Consider the following 25,192-nt stretch of genomic DNA (forward strand, 5'->3'; position numbering starts at 1 on the left):
ATTATTGTAAGCAAAGTAGTTTAAGAACACAAGAATTAACAGAATCACTCTCTTTTATTGATCTTTAGGAAACTCTCTCGAAACCTAAAGCTTATTCTTGTTCTCTCTAAAACTTATAAGTTATGCCACACATTGGCATCTCCTTATATAGAGAACTTAAACACCAAATCCTACTCCTTTTAGTATATATCTAGATAACTCCTAAATATAACTTGTCATTATCCTAATCCTTTAGAAACCACAGGTAGGATTAGGATTCCTTATGACTCAAGCTTTCTTCAAGCTTAAGTCAACAGATACATGTACGAGCTGGTTCTGATGGCATTCAGTACATCAAGTTTGACTATGTCAAGGCCGGAAAAACAATTTCTGGACCAATCCATGGTGTCTCTGGTCTTGGTATGACACAAACGGTATGTATTGTGTCTGAACTTAATTTATATATCTTAACTAAGAATGTGGTAGTCTAGTGGTTAGCACTTGGAGTTGGTTCCACTATGTCCTAGTTTGATTTTACTTTGGGAGGAGCCGAGGAGGGGTATTTCGAAAAAGAGATCAATTAAGGTCTAGGTCCAAACTTGGAGGTTAAACAGAAAAAACTTTATAAATCATAATTTTTGGTGTTTTTTCTTTGGCAGCTTGAGATTAACCATTTGCAAAAGGAATATCTGGTATCCGTTGAGGGTTACTACGACAAAACTACGGGAGTGATTCAATCAATCCAATTCAAAACTAACGAGCAAACTTCTGATTTGATGGGGTTCAACAAGGGTACTAAGTTTTCACCAGGTTCCATGAGGAGAAAAATCATTGGGTTCCATGGCTTTTCTGACAAGAATGTGCACTCTCTTGGAGCATATTTCATCAGGATTCCTGCAACCAAATCGGCTATGCAAGGTGGTCAAACCACGGGGAGAAGTTATGATCATGGTGGTGACTATGATGGCATAAGAAAAGTGTACGTTACACATGATGGCACTTCAATAAGGAATATGAGGGTGGACTATGACAAAGGCGGTCAAGTGGAATGCTTTGAGTACGGTGACAAGATCGGATTAGGAGATGAGGTTATTCTAATTTCCAAAGCTCTAATTATATATTGGTTTACTATTGATATGTTAATTTGTTTAAACATGCACAAATCTCTTATTATATCAAGATTTCCTGAACCTTTTTAATTGTTGTTATTATTACAGTATCTCCGAATGAAATTATCCACGATTACGGTGAATTATCCATACGAATGTATCTTATCCGTAGAAGGAAGCTACGCAAACACCCAACCTTACGGATGTATTGTCCTTAGGTCTTTAACTTTCAAAACATCAAATGGGAGAACCTTAGTAGTGGGAACAGTGGCTGGTACCAAGTTCTCCCTGCAGAGCGAAGGCAATGCTATTGTTGGATTCCATGGACGGGTAGGTTCTTGTGTTGATAGTATCGGGGCATATTACGCTCCCTTTACTCCCTCTCCTCCTCCTACAGAGAAACTAGAGGGACAAGGTGGTGCTGGAGGAGAGTCTTGGGACGATGGTGCTTTCCAAAATGTGAGGAAGGTATACATAGGACAAGGCGAGTATGGTATCGTCTCTGTTAAGTTCGAGTACGAGAACGACACTGGTGAGGTGGTTGTTGGAGGTGAACATGGAAAGACGACTTTGCTTGGATACGAAGAGGTGATGATTACTCCTTAATTAATTTACTTGTTTTTGTTTAAAATTATACTATATATATAGATAAAGTTCTTAAGTTATATATATTTCTCCTAATCTCAAAAACAATTAAGTTTAATTAATATTTTACACTTCATAGTTTGAGGTGGATTATCCAAGTGAATACATCACGTCAGTAGAGGCTTGCCACGACAAGGTTATGGGAGCTGAAACAGGAGTTATAACGATGGTTAGGTTCAAGACAAACAAACGCACCTCTCCACCCTTTGGACTTGAAGCTGGTGTCAACTTTGTCCTCAAGAAGGAAGGTCACAAGATCAATGGGTTCCATGGAAAATCTAGTACTATACTTCATCAGATTGGGGTTCATGTCGTTCCCATCACTGAGTGACCATCCACAGCTACCTTCATTATCGATTGAACAATCCTCTGTCAAAGTTTGGTTTTTGTTGCTTTTATATATAAATCTGTATTAATTATTCTCCTCGTCTGCTTGTTGTTTGTGTTCCATATTATGCATCGTTAACCTATTTCACTTTTCAGATAATAATAAGACAATCATGTCATCCATGTCGTTGTTGAAAATTTTATAATTAATATTACTATAATTCATATACTGTCCTACAAAAAAAAAATTATGAAATCCCTATTATATTTTCGACACAAATCTTGGTAGAAAAAAATTTCTACTTTGAAAAATAGAGATTGTAAAAAAATCTAGAAATTTTTCCATACAAAGTCAGTAGAAATTTGAAAAGAGTTCGGTTGGGAAAAAAAAAAAGAAGGAAAAAACCAATTAGTACGTTAGGAATTCTGTAGGGAAAAAACCAATTAGTACGTTAGGGAATTCTGTAATAAAAAAACTTCGAAAACGAGTTTGTAAAATGAAAGACATGAACCACTTTTAAGAACTCATAAAATAAATCTTCAACGGTTGGGTTTACCATGGATTGTTTGGTTAATCTGGAAAGACAGAAATAAAAAAAGTTTTTCAAGGTTTTCAGACAGAGCCTATTGAGATTTTTAATCAGGCGGCTTTTGAAAAATTGTTATGGGAGGAGGCTAAATCTTATCATGCGGTTCCCTTAGATCCTCTATCTCTGGAGACTCGGGTTTCAGTCTCCCGATGTCAGGTTGATGGATCTTGGAAGATTTCAGATCCTTTGGAAGGCTTAGGATGGTGGTTTGGTAGCAGTGAAGATACTACGTTGTTACTAGGAGCACGTAGTCAGCGACGTGGCCCCTCACCTTTACATTCGAAGTTACAGGCGCTGATTTGGGCGATGAAATCCCTTTTGGAGTCAGGTGTTGATTGTCAGATTTTTGAGTCGGATTATGCTGAGTTGGTGGCGATGGTGCATTGTCCTGATGAATGGTCAGCTTTCTCCAATTTGTTGGATAGGTTCAGTTTGCTTCGTTCATCCTTCCCGTCTTTCACGCTCTCGAAGATCCCGCGCACATCCAATGTATGGGCAGATTGTCTCGCCGTTGTTCAAGATTTTTATTTACTGCAACTTCTTTTGTAAACTCTTATCCTCCAGTTTGGGCTACCAACTTTGAAGTTATTTTTTAATTTAATGTTTGGTTGACAAAAAAAAAATCTTCAACAATAAAAAAAAAAAAAAATTATTAGTCCCACTAATGTGATTTAAACATTATAAATACATCATTTTATTGAATGCTCTGTTTGTCTGTCCTCCCCTCCTAGGGAGACTTGTACTTTTTAACTGGGATATGGCCTTTGCTTTTGAATACATGTAATGTATAGATCTCTAATAAATTACACAAAATTCACAACGAATACTAATTATACGCGATACCACAGCCATTAACATCTTACTGTTGACGAGAGATCCATGATACTTATTTATCACCAACAAAAGTGATAAGAGGCTTAGTGATCTCTTTCCTCTAGTTTCTTTCCCCTTTGTTGTGCTTGAAGATATCTATTTTTTTTCTTTATAGCAAAAAATACTTTACACGTGGGAGAGCTTCGTAGATTTTTTAATAAACTCTCTTGCCAGTTTCATCTCTGAAAGCTTTCCTATAAAAGGGAACTTTGCATTTCATGATGCACTTGAGATCGTTCAAGTTTCCTTTGAGGATCTCAACAACCTAATGAAGACAAAATATATCATAACCAATGTGGTTTCTTACTTGTTCAACAAGAAAATTGGGCCAGGTTAGATACCTGACTCATCCCTGGCCTCTCTATTGATGATTGTTGGATTGATAATGCAGCAGCCAAAAGTACAAGTTTTATCTGCCTCCACTCGTACTCACCCGCCAGTGATGGATCTATTAGCTCTCTAATTTTGTTCTTCTTCATCAATGGTTTTGCCTAAGAAACAAAAAGGGAAGGAACTAAGAACAAATGTGCAATTTCAACCCGGCCATGGTGGCACAGTTTGCTTTAACCATGCTAGCTTGCGTGAAACTATTTCTCAAGGGTTTGCTCATCCCGACATTAGTCAGGTGCTTTTGTCTGAAAAACAAAAGGAAGAACTTACCCATAGAACAAGACTTTGCTTGGAGTAATCAAGAGCTCGTCGTCCAGTAACTAGTTCCAGTAAAAGTACACCCAAGGCGAATACATCAGTCTTTTCATCTACTATCCCGTGTGTTAAGTACTCCGGAGCAAGATATCTGAAACAAAGGACACAAAATCTATCTCTAAGACCTCCTTGCTAAAAACCAATATCCAAGAAAGAAAGAATATGCTTAAAGCCTAGACTCACCCGAATGTACCCTCAAACTTTGAAACAATATGGTGTGTCCAGTGTTCAGGTAGCCACTTCGCAAGGCCAAAGTCACATATCTATAACCCCAAGACATTTTCATTACAAGGAAATAATTAAAAGTGTATGTTTTTACTGTCAGAACATCATTTAGGGTAATAGGTATCATACCTGAGGTGAAAAATCATGTGTGAGAAGAATGTTTGCCGCTTTAATATCTCTATGTATAATTCTCCTGTGGCATCCTTTATGAAGATACACTAGTCCCTCTGCAATTCCCAATGCTATCTTGTACCTAATGCTCCATTTCATCTTCTCCTTGGAACCTATAATATCATTAAACAATTGATAAATACAATAACAATTAAGAATGTAAGTAATTAGAGAGAAAAAAGGTAATTAAAAAAGAGAACATACTATAAAGCATTGAAGCTAAGCTGCCATGAGGTGATAACTCAAGAACAAGATGCATTCCTCCTTCGACCCCATAGCCTAAAAGCTTAGCTATATTTGGATGGTTAACATGTGCCATTATACCCATCTCCGTTAGAAAATCCACAATGATCTCTTCGCTATTTCCTCGCATCAGCCGTTTTATCGCTACCATTTGTCCATTTGGTAACGTCCCCTTGTAAACTTCAGCATAACCCCCTTTCCCAATTAGATTTTCTGCTCACAAAATATTTCAACAAAATTAAATGAAAAAATTTCCACCTATCCTTAACAACACATTCATGACCCAAATTTACTTCAAAACAAACAAAATTCACCTAAAATGGATTGCTAATGTTTACAGTCCAAAATTGGATTCAGAATACGAACTGCAACAAAAACATTCAAACCTATGGAGACAAATGAGATTTGGTACGAACCTAAAGCGAAATTGTTTGTAGCAGACTTGAGGTCAGAGAAGGTGAAGATTCTTCTAGGAGAGTGTAGAAGAAAGTGAGAATCATTGGAGCCAAATCTGAAACTCTCCCTCATGCTATTGCATCTTCTCAAAGAGCTCTGGATAACGCCATTGTTGTGAAACGGAATCTTGAGATTTTCAAGAGACTTCTTGGATCTGCTTCTGAGAAGCTGAACCATCTTGCGGAAACGAGAAGAAGAAGAAGAAGGGTTCTTTACCGTCTCCGAGGAGCTACCAAACTCTTCCGTTCTGAAGAACTCTTCGAGAACTCCGCTCGGTGAAGAAGAATCTGGAACTTTCATTGCAATGCTCTGAAGAAGAAGAAAGACAAAACTGGTTTGAATTTGGACAGACACATTTTAGCATCTAATTTTGAACTTGAAGCGGCGCATTTTTTTTTAATTTTCCGCGAAAAAAGGTAAAATTATTAATTCTTCCTTTTCCCCTTTCTAATTAAAAAATTCTTTTTTGTTGTTGTTGTTGTTGTAAAAGACATAGAAATTTTGCAAGCAAAGTTAAGCAAAAAACATCAAAGGAGAGAGAAGAATGTCCGAAGCGATAGTGAATGTTTAAGGCAACAACCGTAGCTAGTGCACCGACAAATGTTTATTCGTTTATGAAACTATTTTCTATAAACCATTTTTGGTAAGGAAGTGACACAAGTACACATTGTGCATGAGAAATTAAACAACATATCTCTTGTTTATTATATTCAAAAAAAATGATGGACAATATCTAAGAAACACATATTTTAGAGAAAGGAAAATGTCCGAACATTAACCAATTCAAAAATGTTTTTTACCCATATCAAACCAATTTTATTTCGATCATTGAATTAATATCAAATGTAGCCAAGAACTGATGAAGAGTAACCAAGAAATAAATTATTAAGAAAATAAAAAATTCAATTCGACATAAAAAGAAGATGATGAGGAAGAAAATAAGAAAAGCAGAAAAAACATCTTAAATTAGAAAATATACCATGAAAGAAGAGAAACTAAGTATGTCTGAAACTCAATATATTCTGCTGGATGAAGTGAGCTAGAGAGAGAGTTAATTGTGGAGAGTGGAGACTATCACTTCAGGTGTGATAAACCATCGCTTTCTTAATTACCAAAATATATAGGACAGTCAAATTAATGTCTGTCCTCTTTCAATGATCACGATGAAAGAAATAGGAAGAAATAGAACTTGAAATAGGCAAGAAAATAAATAAATTACGATATGTGAATTAGATATATATTTTACAGGAGACCTGAAAATTAAACTTAAAGAAAAAAAAATCTTCTGTGTTAGAAGGATTTGCACTTGCAAAAACAAGAAAAAAATAATTTAGTTTTTATAACACTTTTTATATTGACGTTTTTTCCTTCTAATGTGCAATGCACTTAGAAAAACTATTTTAGTGGTATTTTAGTAATATTAAATTATGATATTTTAAGAATAAAAACCTATTTTTGTGGTATTTATGATAATTGCCCCTTAGAAAATCCTTATATAATATTGACGAAATTATAAAACGTTTGAAACACTTTAAACCAATCCTCCTAATAGAGTCAAAATGAGAAATTTTTTTTATGGGTACACTTTGGTAAATATGAAAAAGCCATGAATGATTAATTATATCTTTGAATTAGAGTGTTCTCCTCAAGACACGTTAGTAATTTACCCAAGAGAATGTGAAGGTTTGTATCTAATTCCATGAAAGAATTGACAAAATTTTATGATGGTTAACCAAAAGAGTGCAAATGCTATTTCCAATCAATAATTTATCAATCGGGTAGATAAAATCTTAGAAAGGTGGTGATTGAACTAGATGTTTGGGCTGAATTTCACAAAACTTCAAGATGGTGCAAATAATCTATTAGAACTCCAAAAGAATCGGTTAGATATCTCGTCACTCCATATTGGACTAGACACTATGCTTTTACTTTATAGACAATGCATTGTCGTATTAGACACGTACATGTATGGATATAGATAATGATGAGGCTATCGTAGATCCACCAATCTCCTAATAAGTAGTATAAATTACTTATAACGTATCTACCAAACTGCATTCATTTTAGAGTAATTAATGGATTTTTCTTCCAGGAGAAGTTACATTAATATAAGACTAAACAATCATTTGATTGTCATTAGTTGTTGTTACGTCTTACGTGGTACAAATAATACCGAAGCATACTTTACGAGCAAATCAAGGCATAATTATTATGACCATCACTTGTTAATCGTTTTTTTTTTGTTTGCTTTCTTGTTTCTTTTCAGTACGATCGACTTACATTTTCAATAATTTACTAAGCTATTAGTTACGAAATCTTGAAATTTATGTGGAGATTCAAATCAAACCAAGACATTGTAGTTAGCTTAAAATACTAGTATATTTTTTTTCTTTCTTTATAGTTTCTATATCAACTTAGAAATACGATAATTTTCACCAAGTTTGGATGGTTAACGACTTAACGTGAACTTTTAATTTATATACTAGGTGTCGTTTTATAGGGTCACGAACTCAGTTCTAATAAGTTATTTCCTCTCATTTGGTTTTTGTTTTTTCTCGTACAAGCTTGTTTTCCTCTAATACATATTTTTGCATATCAAATTGATAAATATATAAAAATACTGGATATAATTTCAACAGTGTTACCACTTACCAATGGCCCCCTCTGGTCAGTGATTCATCAATATGTCTTCCTACTGCAAAGTTTTATAATGTGAATTAAACTTTGAACTTTTTTTTTTTAACAAAGATTTGATTTCATTTTTTCATAAAGCCTAGCATAGAGAAAATGATTCATAGATCCAAAGTTTTAAAGTACAACATAAACACTACAACACAAATGCGTATTGATAGCACCACGAAAACGCTATTATATGCATAAGATAGTGTTTCCCTAAACGCTTGTCGCTGCTATCTTAGACCCCCCATCTAATATAGCGTTAATTTCCGTGCTATCTTTAAATCAGTAAATGATAGCACTAATATAAGATGCTATAATATTATTTATGGTAGCGTCTATTATGTGTCATGTTATGGATTATTATTGCAATGCTTTTGTGCAATTATAAATTGGATGATAACTATTTTTTACCGCTATTTTATAGTTTATATTAGCGTGAGTGTTGTGCTATAATAATGTTAGTAGTACGCTTTTATAATTTAATTATATAATATTATTACTAATTAATATTTATATTCTATAGCAAATTGTAGAAATAATTCATACATAATACTTAAAATATTTTAACAAACACAAGTTCAAACTCTTAGATAAACTTAAAAACCATGATATTCATAATTAAGTCAATAGGGAGAGAAGGAGAGTAAAAACTAGGAAAGTTTCAGATGACTTCAATCATGTGAGCTAGTGCTGGGCACGGGACGGGTACCCTTGAATTTTCTTCGACCCTTTACTCGTCCCGACCCTAACGGGTAACAGAAAAAATTTACTCATACTCGACCCTTAAATAACGGGTACCCGGAGAAACGGGTACCCGGTAAAAAATAGTTGACCCTTTACTCGTCCCGACCCTTTATTATTACCCGGAAAACGAGTACCCGATAAAAAAATGTTAATAATTGCAATAATAATTTTATCTTTTGAAATCCAAAAAATGAAAAATTCATAAATTTATGCAATATATAGTTCCAAAATTATAAAATTACGAATTTTGAAAATAAAAATAATATATTAATTCAGTTAGGCTAAGTTGAACTTAGGTTTTAACTCTAACTCTATAAATTAATAATAAATAATAATAATAATAATACAAAATATTAACGGGTATTTACGGGTCGGGTAGCAAAACGGGTAAAGGGCCGAGTAACGGGACGGGTATTGAAAACTAAACTAATACCCTATACTCGTCCCTTACTCACGGGTAATATAAATATAATATCCTTTACTCGACCCTAAAGCTGCGGGTACCCTTTTTTTGGGACGGGTACGAGCCGAGTAACGGGTCGAATACGGGTAACGGGTATTACTGCCCAGGCCTAATGTGAGCACATAACAACTCTGTTCTCCGGCCATGCAATAGAAGTACCAAGCGCCTCTTCCATTGTCTCGATTTCAGAAGTTGTTCTCCACACTGCTGCATTGTTGATCTTCACAACATCTGCCCAAACTCGAACTGCATTCGGATCCAAGGGTACGAAGTGGACAGTGTGGTATGGATCATTTGAAGCCCATCGTCCTTCAGCAACAACCCTGTTACTTCCGCTAATATCCATAAGCTTGCATTTCTCATTATCTTTTGACGACATTCCGCTGCGGAGTAGAGAAATAACCAACCAATACAACTTAACATTTCAGAGTTTCAACATTGGAATATAGATAACCAAGGAATATCAAACAACAGTTCAATGAAATATTGATAGAGTTCAAGGAAATTACCTTTGATTTTCAGAGAGGAGATTGTGGAGGTTGTTTAGTTTCCTTTACAGGAGCTTTTGGAGTTGGTTGAGATGTTTGAGTAGTAATTGGTCCAACTGTAGAAGTCTTTGGAGTTTCTGGAGATTTCTCAAGAGAAGGCGATGGACCTGATGACGACTTATTCATGGAAGTACTCTTGGCAGGAGACTTTCGACCTTGTGGAAATTTATGAGTAGATGCTTTTGTGTGTGTTTCATTCACCACTCTGTTGGCAGGCCAAGCTACGAAAGCATGTAACGTCTTCTCCATGTTTGTCATGTCCGGTGTAGACCTCCATAGAAATGCATGAGGTGATAGTACCACATCCACATAAATTTTCACAGCAACTGGTCCGATGGGAATAGCATTAACCATAGCTTGAGGGTCTCTCGACTGCCAACGGCCTTCAGCAACAGGATTGTCACCTGTAACCCAATCCATCATAGTGCATCTGTTCTTCGAACTTACATATGGGCTCTGTGAAACACAAAAACATTAACAACCCAGTCTCAAAGGCAAAAAAAACCATTATCAATAATCTAATACCATTCTCATTACCATCAAAAATTCAAAGATAAGTCAAAATAATGAAATAGTTAAGAAACCATTACCTTTGGCACAGCCTTGTCGTCACTGACCTTTTCATCTCCAGCAACACAACTATCTGCCTCCCACGCAATAATATGACCAACAGCCTCCTCCATAATTTTTATGTTTGTTGTAGGTCTCCAAAGAAATGCATCTGGGATGATGGCAGATTCCATTAACACTTTCACAGTGTTAGGTCCTAATGGAATTTCATTCACATACTCCTCAGTATCAGCCGAAAGAAGACGGCCCTCAGCGACAGTTCCTCAGTTCCAGTCCAATCAACCAAGAGACACTTAGGTGGTACTGATTTGTTAACACTCTACGAAATGGAAATAGTACTTATTCATTTGATTGAGTATTTAAAGGGAACAAAGAAGAGATATTAGTGACTTACTCTTGGAGCTGAGGTTTCACCTTGCTCATCTTCTCCCTATTACAAAATGGCAGTGTAAATGTTAAACAAATATTTTATCTTACTCAAATCAGAAGTTAATCATAATAAGATATTTGTGATAAATGCTTACCGGGTTATTCATTCTCAGTATAATTTCCTCTAACTCTTGAACCTTCTTTTGTAAGTGAGCTTGGTTGTCTTGCATTTGATTCATATATTCAGACTTGTCTTGCATTAACCGACTTGGATTATCAGGTCCTAATATTTGAGTGAGTGTATCGTTCTTACCTAGAGTTGATGTTGATGCGGAAGGAGCGCCACTATCAACATCCTTTGTTGTTCTCTGAACAACAATAATATAAATTCGTAAATGTAATCTTAACCGACTTTATATAACTGAAAGAAATTGAAAGCAAATTTCTACACTTACTATCTTTTCAGCAGCCTGGTTATTAACCAGAGTCCCATCTTTTTTTGTTTGTGACTTGACCCACACTTTCAGCCTTGTTACTTGATTGGGTTCAAATGAGCTCTTTTTCTATAAAAAAAAATAGAATCAACCATATACCATTCATTTATAAATCACAATAGAATAAAAAGAATTATACTTACCATTTCTTCAATCAGTCGAACCATTCCTTTACGGCTAACAGTGTGAGGAATCTGTTTCTGCCGTCTCTCCTTGTATGAATCACTCAGAGCCTTAAAAGCTGAGCTAGTTTTATGGTTGACAAATTTACGCCACTCTTCCGGGTGAATGTTCTTCGGTTTCAGCTGCATCATATCCTTCATGGTCTTAGCCTTCCTGATCTGTGTTACTACACGTGATTTGGAAGCTCTCCAAAGACATCCCATTTGCCTGAACACAACAGTCTTTTGATACTCCTCATCTAATTCAAATATTGCCTGCATTTAGTAACCATATAAAAAACCATTGTTAGAATCTTTAGATAAAAACTTAGAATATTTAGCAAACGCAAACACATTTTGAAGAAACATTAACCTGAATAGATTTCCAGAGGACTGTTTTGATGTTTTCGCCAACCTTTCTCCAATCATCGATTATTATAGCAACATGTTCCCTTACCAATGGACCCAGGTATGATGACAGCTTCACTGAACCTGGTCCACATGGTTCACCAAATTCAGTGAAATCAACTGGTTCTCGTCTAGCTGGATCCCTGGCTATATGTTTCATCCTAGTAGGTCCACACCTTCTCTTAGATGGAGGCTGCACCTCTCTCATATGCAGGATCAGCTCTATATTTGAAGTAGTATGAAAGCAAACTAACATAAACACATCTTATATAATCCAAGAGCACCCAGTTAAACACAACCTACATATATATACTCCATACCTTCGAAGATGAACCCATGCCTTGTCCAACATTTTATGTTTAAACCTTATGAAAAGGTTTAACATGTTTATTAAACTCACAGCCAAAAGCAATCAAACAAGCACACAAGAAGAACATCTTAATCGCATAGACATAACAATCGTAACAAACAGAAGAATAACAACTTAAACTCAAAGCCACAAGCAGTTAAACAAACACACAAGAACAAATGCCTCAACGAGATGATTCTTACCTCTACAAACAAATGCCTCAACGAGATGATTCTCTTTGTTATAGATCCTCTTCGTTATCCCTTTATTGAAAACATATACAAATTTAGTAAGTAAAAATGAGACCAACTCAAGCAGATGGAAAATCTAATCGAGGTATATATTGGTGAAATCTGTACCTTCTGACTTGCTGCACAGTGAACCCTAATCTGAACGGCGGAGCAGATAACTGAAGCCTTCGAACCTTGAAATCAGATACAAATTAAGTAAGTACAAAAGAAAATAACAGAAGCCGAATGAAAAGCTAATCGATTTATCGAAGACTGAACCCTAACTTGAACGGCGGAGATGACGAGTGAAGCCGTCGAAGGTCGAGGTTATCACCGGCGACAAGTTCGTGACGAAATGAATTGGATGTGTCGGAGAAATCGAAGAGACAGAGAGATGAGAGATGTCAGAGACAACAAAGAGTGTCGTGTTTTTTTTTTTCAGATCTGATTTTTCTTTCTAGCAAAAAAAAAAAAACTATTTTTTATCACTAACTAAGGCGCTCAAATCTGCCAAATATTACTAAGTATTGGCGCCTATAGTGGCATAGCAGAATTTTGGGCTCCAAAACTTAATTTTGGTTTCCCGCATAGTGAAAATACGGTTTAGCACTAACTTAATGATGTAATATAGTATCCCAACAAAGCTAACCATCTATAATAACAGTATCCTAAATCTTGCTATCCTCCTGTGCTATCAATACGCATTTGTGTTGTAGTGAAAGAAAGGGCATTCACCAATGCCAAAAAAATAGATAAAAGTGATCGACATAGAGACCAAGAGAGCTTTAAGGCAAAGGCTAAGAAGCGGTTTGACATATGTGAGATCAAGGTTTGTCGAACAGTCTTCCATGAGTAGATCACTGGTAGACAAGTTGGTCATTGTCACAAGACTAAATGACATTGATAATGTAGTCATGGCCGTGAGTCTCGCCGGCACGAGAAGAGCTACTTGAAGTAGAGCATAGGCCAAACCATGGGAGATTATTGTTTTATAATCTGGTGGAGCATGTTTTGTAACACTAACTAAAGAATCTGAACCTTCCTTAAGGCAAGCTAATGCTTATGGGATCCAGATCGTAGAAGTGATGGCAACAAGGTGCAAGATATATAGCAGCCTTACTATCACAGTAGAGATCAACAAGTGCCAAATGATTTATATGGAGACTAAGAAGAAGACCTTGAGCCACAAATTCCCAAACCGTGTATTGCATAAGATGATATTCTACTTCGCTTTTTCCAGTTTTTTTTGTTTTCCAAGAAATTGAAGACTGACCAAGTTGAATGAAATAGCTTGTGAGAAGACAATGATTCCAGTCAGAGTCGCACCATGCTGTCAACGTTAGAGGAGAATTAACCTGGAGTAAAATCCCTTGACCAGGATTACCTTTTAGCAATCGGACTACCCAAAGTGTCGCGTTCCAATGATATATCTATGGTTGCTTTATAAACCGTGTAAAGATATGAATAATATCTGAGATATCAGGTCGAGTAACTACAAGAAAACTTAACCTTCCAACTAATCGGCGAAAACAAGCTGGTTCTGGAAAATCAGCAATTTTGGAAAGACAAAGCCGATGATTTTGATCTAGAGGGAACACTAGTGGCCTTGCTCCAAGAAGACCAACTTCAAAGATAACGTCAAGTGCATACTTTCATTTCTTTGACACATGTAAATCTTAAACGGACTGTAGGCAACCTCAATACCTAAGAAGTACTTGCAAACACCAAATCTTTCATAAAAAAGAAAGAACTAAAGTAATTCTTAAATGTTTGTATTAACTCTGGCAAACTCCAAGTAATCACTAGATCGTCAACATATACCAGAACAGTGTAAGTTGAGTTTTATCTCAATGCAAAATAAAAAAGTGAGTAGTCAGAGATGCATCGAGTGAAGCCGTAGTCAACCAAAGCAGATGTTGACTATGGCTTTTGTCTGTTTTATCTTAAATGTCTGTTTTACTCACACGCATTTGTTTCTTTTCTCTTGTGTGTTTCAGGTACATGCCTAAGCCTAACACCAGGAAAAATCCTACTGGTCCAGTTGTTAAGCTTATAAACCAAGAGTTAGGACAACTAGAGCGTGATAACACAAAAGCAGCCAAATCAGCAAAGATGGTCAACCCAATCATATTGAGACCAGATGCGGCTGGAGTTTGAGGGATCAAGAGGGTCATGTGCGCAACGAACTAGGCCAAAAACTTGATGCTGAAGGACATGTTATTCAAGAAGAACTCGTTGTGGCCGATGGGAATGCAGGTTGTGTCAATCGACGCAATGCTGGCATCGATCGACACAACCAAGATGGCATCGACCGACGCAACGTTGGCGTCGATCGATGCAATGCCAGAGCCGATGCAGAGAACCTTCAGCCTAGACGGGACAACAATGGAGAGCTTGTCAAGACTCTTGCAGACTTCAACAGGCCAGATTTGTTCTATGAGAACCGATCCGCGATTGTCCCTCCTCCATTTCCAAGGAATGATTTTGAGCTGAAGCCTGCCTATTTTGCTCTTGTTGGATAAAGACCATTCTAGAACTTGCCACATGAGAAGCCTCTAGACCACATTGAACACTTTGAGGACATAGTCACAAGCATCAAGGCTAATGGAGTCACAGAGGACTATCTCTACTGCAAGCTTTTCCCCTACTCTCTTGCTGGGGAAGCTTCTCATTGGCTAAGGCAGCTCAAATCAGGATCTCTGAATACCTGGAATGATATCAAGGTGGCATTCCTCAATTACTTCTATGATGATGCAATGTCTGATGAGCTGAGGATTAAGCTCTCCACCTTTAGACAAGGACCAGCTGAATCTTACAAAGCTGCTTGGGTAAGGTTCAAGGCATACCAGAGAGACTGTCTGCATCATGGGTCTCAGAGGTGCAGTTGATTAGTATCTTCTTTAGCGTAATTGACTGGAGGTATCAGATGGCTTTGGATGCTGCTAGTAATGGGAATTTCAAGACAGGGTATCCAGATGATGCTGAAAAGTTGATAGAAAGGCTAGCATCTAGCAACAGTAACAAGAATGCAGACCTAGAGAGGAAGAGAGCACATGAAGGCCATGATTCAAATCAGTTTGCTACAGTGAATGCTAAGTTGGATACAGTGCATAATCTTCTTGTTGGAAAGAAGTCAGTCCATTTTGCTGAAGATGTTGAGATTTTTGAGCCAAAGACAGAGACTACAGAAGAAGATGTCAACTATGTGTATGGAGCTGGGTATCAAAATCAGAGATTTGGTCAGAAGAATTCCTTCACAGGAAATCCAAACAACAACTTCACTAGGAACTATGGTTCTTCTTCTTACCAACCCCTCCCTCCACCCAATTCAGAGAGCAAGATGGAATCAATGCTTGGATAGATTTTGGAAGGTCAACAGAAGTTAACTGTAGACTTCAATGGGAAGATTGATTCTGTATACACTGAGCTGACTGGGAAGTTTGATGCATTAAACACTCATGTCAAGAAGCTGGAGAATCAAGTGATTCAGACTGCTGGGTCTGTTAAAAGACAAGAGGAATTTCTTTCTAGAAGAACAGAGTCGAACCCTGCTTGTAATGCGATTTTGGTGAAGGAAGGAGACAAAGATACGTTAGTTGACCCAGCATCGATCGACACTACACAAGAGCATCGATAGATGCAAACTCAATCAAGCGTCGATCGATACAATGTCAGCATCGATCGACACCTCCCACAGACAGCTACGGTTTCTTTTCCAGTTCCACCATCTGATTCAGAAAAAGCATTATAAGCCTAAGGTTCCTTTTCCTAAGCCTAGGAGGTCTAAGTAGGAGCTTGAGGAAGCTAGATGCAAGGCTATGATGGACAAGGTGATGATAGAGATGCCTTTGATTGATGCTGTCAAGTTTTCTCCTGGGATTAAGCGGTATGTCAAGAGAATGGTCACCAATGGTTTGAGTCCTCAGGAAGGAGCACTGCTTATAAAGGATGTCAGCTCAATTCTGTTGAAGCAACCTCCACAGAGGAAGAAGGATAAGAAGCAGGAGGTGGTTGTCTCTAAGGAAGTAAGTGCAGTGATTCAGAGTAGGATTGTAGAGAAGTTACCAGATCCAGGAAGTTTTGTGTTAGATTGCTCTATCTCCACAGGAAGGTTTCTTCACTCTCTTTGCGATTTTGGCTCTAGTATCAATTTGATGCCACATTCTGTTGCTGTGAGACTTGGAATGACAGATTTCAAGCCAACTAAGATCTCTCTTTTATTAGCTGATCGATCCAGAAGGATTCCTGAAGGTGTCTTAGAAGATGTTCGGATTAAGATTGGAGAATGCATGATTCCCACTGACTTTGTGGTGCTGGAATATGACAAAGAGCCTAGTGATCCTCTCATCTTAGGACGCTCTTTCTTGGCTACAGCTGGTGCCATCATTGATGTTAAGAAGGGACACATAGCTAGGGATGTTAAATGTGGGTTAAAACCCATTGGGTACCCGAAACCCATATTTATTATAGGGTTTTCGGACCCATTTTTAACTCAAAAAAAAAAGTGGGTTTATAATGGGCAGGTACCAGAAATAATGGAGTCTTATCGGGTTTACCCTATTAAGATTATGGGTACCCATCGGGTTTTTTTTTCTTCCTCAATTAATGTCCTACTAAACCGACGCCGTTCCTTCCTTCACAACTCTTCATCAAAAAACCTATCCTAGTTCAGCGAAGAGATGAATTCTTCCCCCGTGATTTCAACATCAAATCTATAGAATCAAAAAGATTGATGCTTTCATAACTGATGAGTTGGGTGATTCTGGTTTAGGAGAAAGAAGAGGAAGAGAGAGCGAGAGATTTGATTTGGGTTTGTGAATTGTTTCCTTTATTGACCCATGATTTTGGTTTGGTTTGGATTTCTGGTTTGTGAAACCTGAACATCTGGTTCAATATCAAACTTGAATCAATTATTCTATTGTATCGTAACCTACAGTTTTGTAATTGATCTTTTTGCTATTGATTTCTCTGCAAATCGAAATAATTAAATTTGACCTGAAATTTTGGTACAGCAAATTCGGGTACCCATGGGTAGTTCTGATACAGTCGGGTTTTTTCTGGGTTTACCCATGATATTAAAAACCCATTCGGGTTTTATGAATTCGGGTTTTTTGTGGGCAGTTTTTTTTCGGGTTCGGGTCGGGTCGGGTTTTTTTACCCACCACAACATCCCTACACATAGCTCTGAATGTAGATGATTTGGTTATGAACCTTGAGAAGGACAAGCTGAGAAGGGTTCCCACTATTGATGGTCAGACATTTTCTGTGAAAATTGCTTCTGATGATGATCTGCTCATAAAACTTCATGGAGACATTTTTTGTTGGGTATGTCAAAGAGTTGGAGACTGCTGAGAAAGTGAGCAAGCAAGCTGTTAAGCTTGAAGATTGGAGTGGAGATCATCTAATCAGTACTAGAGACCATGATGAGGTTCTCATGCATGACAAGTTGCTGGTAGATGATGTTTTTGTAATGGAAACACGGATTTCAGAGGAAAGCTGCAGAATCGTTGAAGAAACACGAGTTGCAGGCCAAGCAACGATCGATGCAGCTGTTGCATCGATCGACACACCTTCCAGAATCAGTTCGGACTTGTCCACAACCACTGATTCTCGAGTTGGNATTTGACCTGAAATTTTGGTACAGCAAATTCGGGTACCCATGGGTAGTTCTGATACAGTCGGGTTTTTTCTGGGTTTACCCATGATATTAAAAACCCATTCGGGTTTTATGAATTCGGGTTTTTTGTGGGCAGTTTTTTTTCGGGTTCGGGTCGGGTCGGGTTTTTTTACCCACCACAACATCCCTACACATAGCTCTGAATGTAGATGATTTGGTTATGAACCTTGAGAAGGACAAGCTGAGAAGGGTTCCCACTATTGATGGTCAGACATTTTCTGTGAAAATTGCTTCTGATGATGATCTGCTCATAAAACTTCATGGAGACATTTTTTGTTGGGTATGTCAAAGAGTTGGAGACTGCTGAGAAAGTGAGCAAGCAAGCTGTTAAGCTTGAAGATTGGAGTGGAGATCATCTAATCAGTACTAGAGACCATGATGAGGTTCTCATGCATGACAAGTTGCTGGTAGATGATGTTTTTGTAATGGAAACACGGATTTCAGAGGAAAGCTGCAGAATCGTTGAAGAAACACGAGTTGCAGGCCAAGCAACGATCGATGCAGCTGTTGCATCGATCGACACACCTTCCAGAATCAGTTCGGACTTGTCCACAACCACTGATTCTCGAGTTGGTTCCTTAGCTGCAAGTCCTAGACCAGTTGTCAAGCTGAAATCTCACCATTCCACAGTCCAGAACCCACAGGTAAGGCCAAGGTATGCATCTCCTTCTCCCAAACCTTCTCCTATCATCAATAAGAATTTCAAAGGTACAAAAACTGTTTTGCAGTTAACCAAGCCACAAGATTATCGTAAAGCGCTTGTTTCTTCTGTTGATGATTTTGCAGGACTTAAAAGAAAGCCAACCATACCTCAGTCCCGCCCTGGTCCTGTTCCTCACATCCTTGGCAGATCTCATGCACATACTGCCTACACACCCCCTTGGATGAAGAGGACATTCTCTCGAAGCATTCACTGCCATGTTCCGATCCACCGGATGCCTGAGATCCGACACAGTCAAGCTAATGACTGAAAACAAGCGCTTAGTGGGAGGCAACCTACTGTTAGGTTTCTTTTCTTTTTCCTTTTTCTTTTGAATTATTTTTATTTCATTTTTATTTTATTCACCAATCTCTTACCTGATAACACTGGAGACAGTGTTGTTTAAGTCTGGGGGAGGCAGTTACTAACTACGTTTTTGTTTTTGAGAGTCAGTCGAAAAAAAAATGGTTTTATTTAGTCAGAATTTTGTTGGGAACTATGATTTTTCTTTTTAGTGTACTGCCTTGGTTGATTAATGCTGCAGATTGAATCCACAAATCCGACTAATGAAAAATCCAAAGGCTGACCAGTGAACCAGAGACATCCAAATTTCCAACAAAATCCACAAAAGCCTGAGGTAATTTATGCGCTTTTCTTTTTACCTCATCAAGGAGATAAATGTTCATAGGGCTTGACTCCTCATTCATACCTGACAAGTAAGATTTCAGAAAAGAAAAAATTGGTACTCCTCTCCCTTATCCAAGTTTCAAAGATTTTTCTTGAGAGCTTTGTTTTAGAAAAAAAAAAAGATAGAATAAAAGATGAGATGATTTTGATCAGTTTAGAGAGATAGGTAAATTACCTGTGACCCCATTATTCTACTCTTGAGTCAAATGATCACACAAAGCTTGGAAGCGAGGGGTAGGTAAATTACCGATGACCCTATTATTCGCCTACACCTTTGATAAAAAGAAAAAAATAATAAGAAGAAAAATAAAGCAAAGCTCAAAGGAAGATTAAATAGAATAAGTCTGGGGGAGAGAAAGAGTACCACATGTGTTAAAGATATTGTCTTGCTTGTTATGGTATTGTACGGGAATGAGTCTAGAAGGTTCTTGACATTGATCAAATTGATGAGTCCCATCGATGAAGGCTTAATGGAGGATGTTGTGGAATTTGGGATGAAACAAATGCCAACGGAGAAGTACATGGTGCTTGTTATGGTTTGAATGATCATGGCATTACTTTAAAAAGAAAAGGAGTTTCAGCATTTTCAAACCTTTTCCACAGATGAAGTTCTTGATTTGCTTGAGGGCAAGCAAAAGCTAAGTCTGGGGGAATTGATATATCATGGTTTTTAGCCATGATATAAGTCTTATCTATATAGTCTTTTTGGTATTTTTAGAGTCTTTTGAGTCTTTATAGGATAATGGAGCTAAATAGGAAGATTTGGAGCTTAATCAAGCATTGAGGCTGAGTTACGAAATTGGGAGGCGAATTCATAGGATGCATCGATCGACACAACATCAGCATCGGTCGATGTAGAGTCCACAAGACAAATTGGAAGTTTTTCTCACAAGTTTTGAAGAATTACAAAGCTGCCCTAAAGTTTTCCATATTTGCATCATTAGTCTCTAGACGTGTTTTAGAAATATAAATAAGATTTTTATGGTCATTGTTTAGACCTAAACTTTATTTTTTGCTGCAACTTTTGAAAGAGTGGCTCTAGGGTAAATTTGAGCATATCAGCAAGTTTCGCATATCAATAATGAGGTGACTATCGAGAATCATATAATGATTTGTGAAGACGACATACCTTGTTTCATCGTAATCTTCACCCTTAATCTGTTTATTCCGAGGAGTCTTCAAAAGTTCATATTGTAAATCATTATGGGGATAATAAAATTGAAATTCATCAACTCATCTTCAGATGGTTTTATAACGTCTACTATATATAACTGGTATTGATAAATGAAATTTCATATATATCATTTACTTAGACATTGAATTCTTTTTAACGGTCAATTAAGTATTCTATAAGAAACAAATGTAACGACAATCTAACAATGAATTATTGTGTATATATATATATAGACCTTAGTTTTGGATTAGCTCTCAGATATGGTATATTTTAGTTTGTATGAAACATTTCATAATTTTTAATGTTTCTAAGATGGTTAGTTGAGTTTTAATTACATGTTTTTCTTTGTTCTCAATGTAATTGAGGAATTTTAGCATTTTCTCTAGATTTCTCATACTTATATCTCGTGTGATGAGGTTTTGAGAGATTTGTACATTTGCAAAAGTGTTATCTATGAAAATTTGGGATCTATTTTGTATATTTATATTGGATCCAACTGATAATACAAAGCGTTATGAGTAATTAATTATACTAAATAAAAGTAGGAGCTATAAGCTTCTAAAGCTGTCCAACAACTAGGATTTTAAACATCCAATAGGGATTAACCACTTCATTATTTAACATATTTATAATTTACAAAACTTTCTATATTATTAACATCCAATAGGGATTAGCCACTTCATTATTTAATATTTTTATAATTTACAAAACTTTCTATATTGTTAACATCCAATAGGGATTAGCCACTTCATTATTTAATATTTTTAATATTTTCAGAATTTTATATATTCAGATTTTTTAAACGACCAATCGGGATCAGACATGTCAATATTTAACATTTTTGAAATTATTAAAAAAAATTATATTAAAATATTAATAAGTATATGTACAACGTCCCACATCGGCTAAAAACTTTTAGACAATAGCTGAGAACAATTATATATAAGATAAATATGCTTCTAACTACGAATGAGCAGGAAGCTTGATTTATCAGGCGTCCAAATTTAAAAATTTTATTTGGGTTAATTTGGTTTATTATTTGAGCAAATTAAATTTTTTTAAAGTTTATCTATATATATTTATAATTAATATAGATTTTAGCAAATTAAAACTTCTAAAAATCATTATCATAAATTAATACGTAACGATAATATTTATACAGAAGCACAACAGAAAACAAAGTTTAAGTTTTATAATATTTTAAAAAGTTTTAAAAAGTGTAAAAGTATTAACAATATTGAAACTTTAGATGTAGTTTAAAAGTTTAAAATATTATAATTATTAAAAAATTTAAAAGGTTCAAATATTATAAATATCTAAACTTAATAAAATGTTTAAAAATATTATAAATACCTCCATAGAAATTTTAAAATATTATAAATACTTAAACTTTTATCATTAATATTTAACTCTACAAAATTAAAAATGTTAAAAATATTTAAACTACATCTAAAGTTTAAAAAATTATATTATTAAATATTATATATACGATTTTCAAATATCTTAAAAATATCTTATTTATATACGTTTGTGCTTTTTATTTCTTCTGAGATGTAAAACATATTTTTGTTTATGATTTTATAGATGAGTTGATATTCTTTCAGTAAATTTTTTATTTTTGGGTCTAAGGAAAAATGATTGACATCGCAAGACCTTGATTTGATATTTGAGTCAAGTTTTAGGGTTTAAAGCAGAAAGATGGACGATAAGCACACATGTTTTATTAGCTATAGATTTGTTCTTATTACTTTATTTCTAAGTAATTTACAATTTTGTAGGATTAACGATTTTGGTTTGAGAAATTTCAATACGTGTGAATCTAAAACCAAGTAAGTATACCGTGAAAGTATCAATAATTGAGTGAATATGTGACTATGTTGGTTTTCATGAATTGTACAAATTTTACGAGAAAATAGGCAATGATTTTGGTCGTGGAGTTTGATTGGCTAACAAATTGTGTGGAAATCTAAAAAAGAGGTTTTGAATGATTATTCAGCGGAAGAATGTGAAGAAGCTCACGAAGAAGAAGAAGAAGAAAAAGGTATAACGTTTAAGTATAAATTCATGATTCTTTTTATCAGATTTGAATTTTTAATACAACTGATTTTCTATTTTTTAAATTGTGTAGTTGAAATAGTTTTTTTTTCTTAATAGTAATTTAAAGTTTTTTATAAGATTATATATTTCATAACTGTAATCTGTCATGTATATTTTTGACCAAAATATATTAAATAAACTCACGCGTAGCGTGGATTCAAAACCTAATGGTATATAAAAAAATATAAACAATGCATAATTAGAAGCGGTTAAACATATCCATATAAAATAACTCCAATTAATTCTAACATACATATTATATACATTATTTCTTATTAAATGTAAGAATTTGAATATTAAAAAAATGAGAAATTTTCTTATTAAGATTTAAAATTTTATAATTATGATAAAATAACTTGTGAAGTCAATCATATAGATCTGTTTTGCCATTATTCAATCAATCTGACCATCGTACTCGGCGGCACCTCCTTCAACACAACCGATCAAGCACCAATCCAGCTCCTTCTCCAATCGTGATATTACCCAAAATACAAGTCCCAGCTCCATCAGAACCCCATCTCCAATATTGGGGTGTCTATCTCCACACTGTTTCCCAGTTCCTCCAAGCGTAATGTGGTGGAGAATCGAAACGTTGTTCCCAACAACCACTGTCTCTCCGATCACGATGGCCGTAGAACGGTCAAGCAAAATTCCATTATCGATTTTAGCCCCAGGGTGTAAAATCAACAGCGAAGGCTTCAGAGACTCTGTTCTGAATCAACAAAGCAAGGATTTTGCGGTCCTGGGTCCAAAGCTCATGAGCAATACGATGCGCTTGACAAACGAGGAAGCCCTTAAAGTGGAGGAAACAATGAACATAGCTAATACAAGCTGGGTCTCTTTCCTTTAACAACCAATAGATCTTGCTTCACAGATTCAACAATCTCGGAACTCTCATGAAGAACACCGGAGAACAAATCGAAAAGCGTGTTGCTGGGGAGATTCAAATTGCAGAGCTTAACAGATAAAGTATTAGCCAACGCGGCTTCCAAGGATCGCTGAGAGACAATGGAAGCGTGATAATAGCCAGAAACAATAGGTTCTCTCGAGATTTCAGATTTAGCTTCATCACGAATCTTGGCCCAAACATCGTCGATCTCAGCGTCTCGATCGAGGTCTTCAACCAAAGGACGGGTGTGGAGGGTTTTGGTGTGGCTTCTATTTAAAGAAGCTCGATCGGGGTACCCCAAATCAATTAAAAATTTTTAAAAAAAAATTCCCCAAATCAATTGAACAAAGAAACACGACTCGAGAAAGAAGGAGAAGAAAAGAGAAATAAGAAAAGAGGAAGAAGGAACAAACGACGTCGTTTTAGCTAAAAGGAGATTTTTTTTTTGTTTTTCAAAACGACGTCGTTTCATACGTGGCGTCCATGTAAGCAGTCGTTAACGGTTTCTTAACACCGTCACGGCTTATGTATGAAATAACACTGATTTTCAAGTTGGAACAGTGAATTTGAATTTTATTTAATTTAATGTATGAATTTGCACAGTGTGAAACATGGTGTAGGAATTGAACATACCTCTTTAGTGGAAATATGAAATTACCGATTTTCCTGTGTTTGTGTTTTGTTCTTTCTTCTTTATGCTCAGTAGATATGCAACATATTCATCTACATACTAAAAATACATGAAAGAAAAAACATAAAAACTCGGTAATACTCTTACTAAGAAGTCTTTGAATTTCGATTTTTCCTTTTTATTATAAAAAATAGATTTATCGAGTTTTGCTGTTTTAGATTTAAAAAAATTGTAGATAAAGTTCACATTATGTAGGGAATATTCTTATCTAGAAAATTACAAACAAAAAGGTAAAGTTCATCTCATTTGAATTCTACACAATAGCGGTTAAATAAATAGTTTAAATTGTCTCCCAATAATATGGCTTTTTTCGAAGGTTGTTGTGATAATCGGTGTACCCAGAAAGGAAGATTTTACCCTTAATTTCTGTTATTTTTTTAGAAATTTAAATTATGAAAATTGTAAAAAAATTTGACTTTACGCATTTGCTAATGTTTGAGCTTCAAGTTGTATTTCAATATTTTGAGTACACTTCCGTAGATATTTGACAATCGTCCCGTGTATTTTAAAATTAAAAGAAAGGCTAAGGATATTGTATTTTTGTCGTAAATATGGTTCTGGCATATAAAATGATGCTTTCAAATCTTTTTTTTATTATAAAAAGGGTGAGTTACTAGAATATTGCATAAAAGCTTCCTTATTACAAAAGCAACATACAATTGTTTGTAATGACTAGACTAACACCTTGTACCTATACTACCCCTAAAACTAGTGTTGAGAAAAAACGTAATTACGGCTAATGCCATTAGAAAAAAAAAACATTAGAAGTTGGGACTAAGTCTACCGATCCTTTGATGGTAGATTTATACACGTGGACTGATTAAAGGTGTACGTCAGATATTTTTGGTACACTTAGTTGTAGTCTTGGTACACTTATCGGTCACTGTAGATGGTACACTTAGTTGTAGTGTTGGTACACTTATCGGTGGACGTACATGA

At 35.8% G+C, this 25,192-nt stretch overlaps 2 protein-coding genes and 1 pseudogene across 3 annotated transcripts; 1 reads left to right on the forward strand and 2 right to left on the reverse strand.

Moving 5' to 3' along the window:
- Positions 756–2,064, forward strand: LOC104733804 (jacalin-related lectin 41-like). Its single transcript, XM_010453352.2, has 3 exons — positions 756–1,067; positions 1,197–1,676; positions 1,813–2,064. The coding sequence occupies exons 1-3, from the start codon at positions 756–758 to the stop codon at positions 2,062–2,064; spliced, it is 1,044 nt and encodes a 347-aa protein (XP_010451654.1).
- Positions 3,322–6,381, reverse strand: LOC104732562 (receptor-like cytosolic serine/threonine-protein kinase RBK2). Of its 2 annotated transcripts, XM_010452126.2 has the most exons (8): positions 6,303–6,381; positions 5,284–5,632; positions 4,829–5,080; positions 4,583–4,737; positions 4,412–4,491; positions 4,184–4,319; positions 3,865–4,014; positions 3,322–3,788 (listed from the first exon to the last, which is right to left on the reverse strand). In XM_010452126.2, exons 1-8 carry the CDS (start codon positions 6,303–6,305, stop codon positions 3,678–3,680), a joined length of 1,236 nt encoding a protein of 411 aa, XP_010450428.1. In that variant the 5' UTR covers positions 6,306–6,381; the 3' UTR covers positions 3,322–3,677. The 2 variants fall into 2 exon arrangements, with proteins under 2 accessions (XP_010450428.1, XP_019088972.1); XM_019233427.1 differs by lacking the exon at positions 6,303–6,381 and having other exon boundaries at positions 5,284–6,073.
- On the reverse strand, positions 23,014–23,869 carry LOC104733805 (annotated as a pseudogene).

This window comes from Camelina sativa, chromosome 12 (assembly GCF_000633955.1).
Source record: "Camelina sativa cultivar DH55 chromosome 12, Cs, whole genome shotgun sequence".
NCBI lineage: Eukaryota > Viridiplantae > Streptophyta > Magnoliopsida > Brassicales > Brassicaceae > Camelina > Camelina sativa.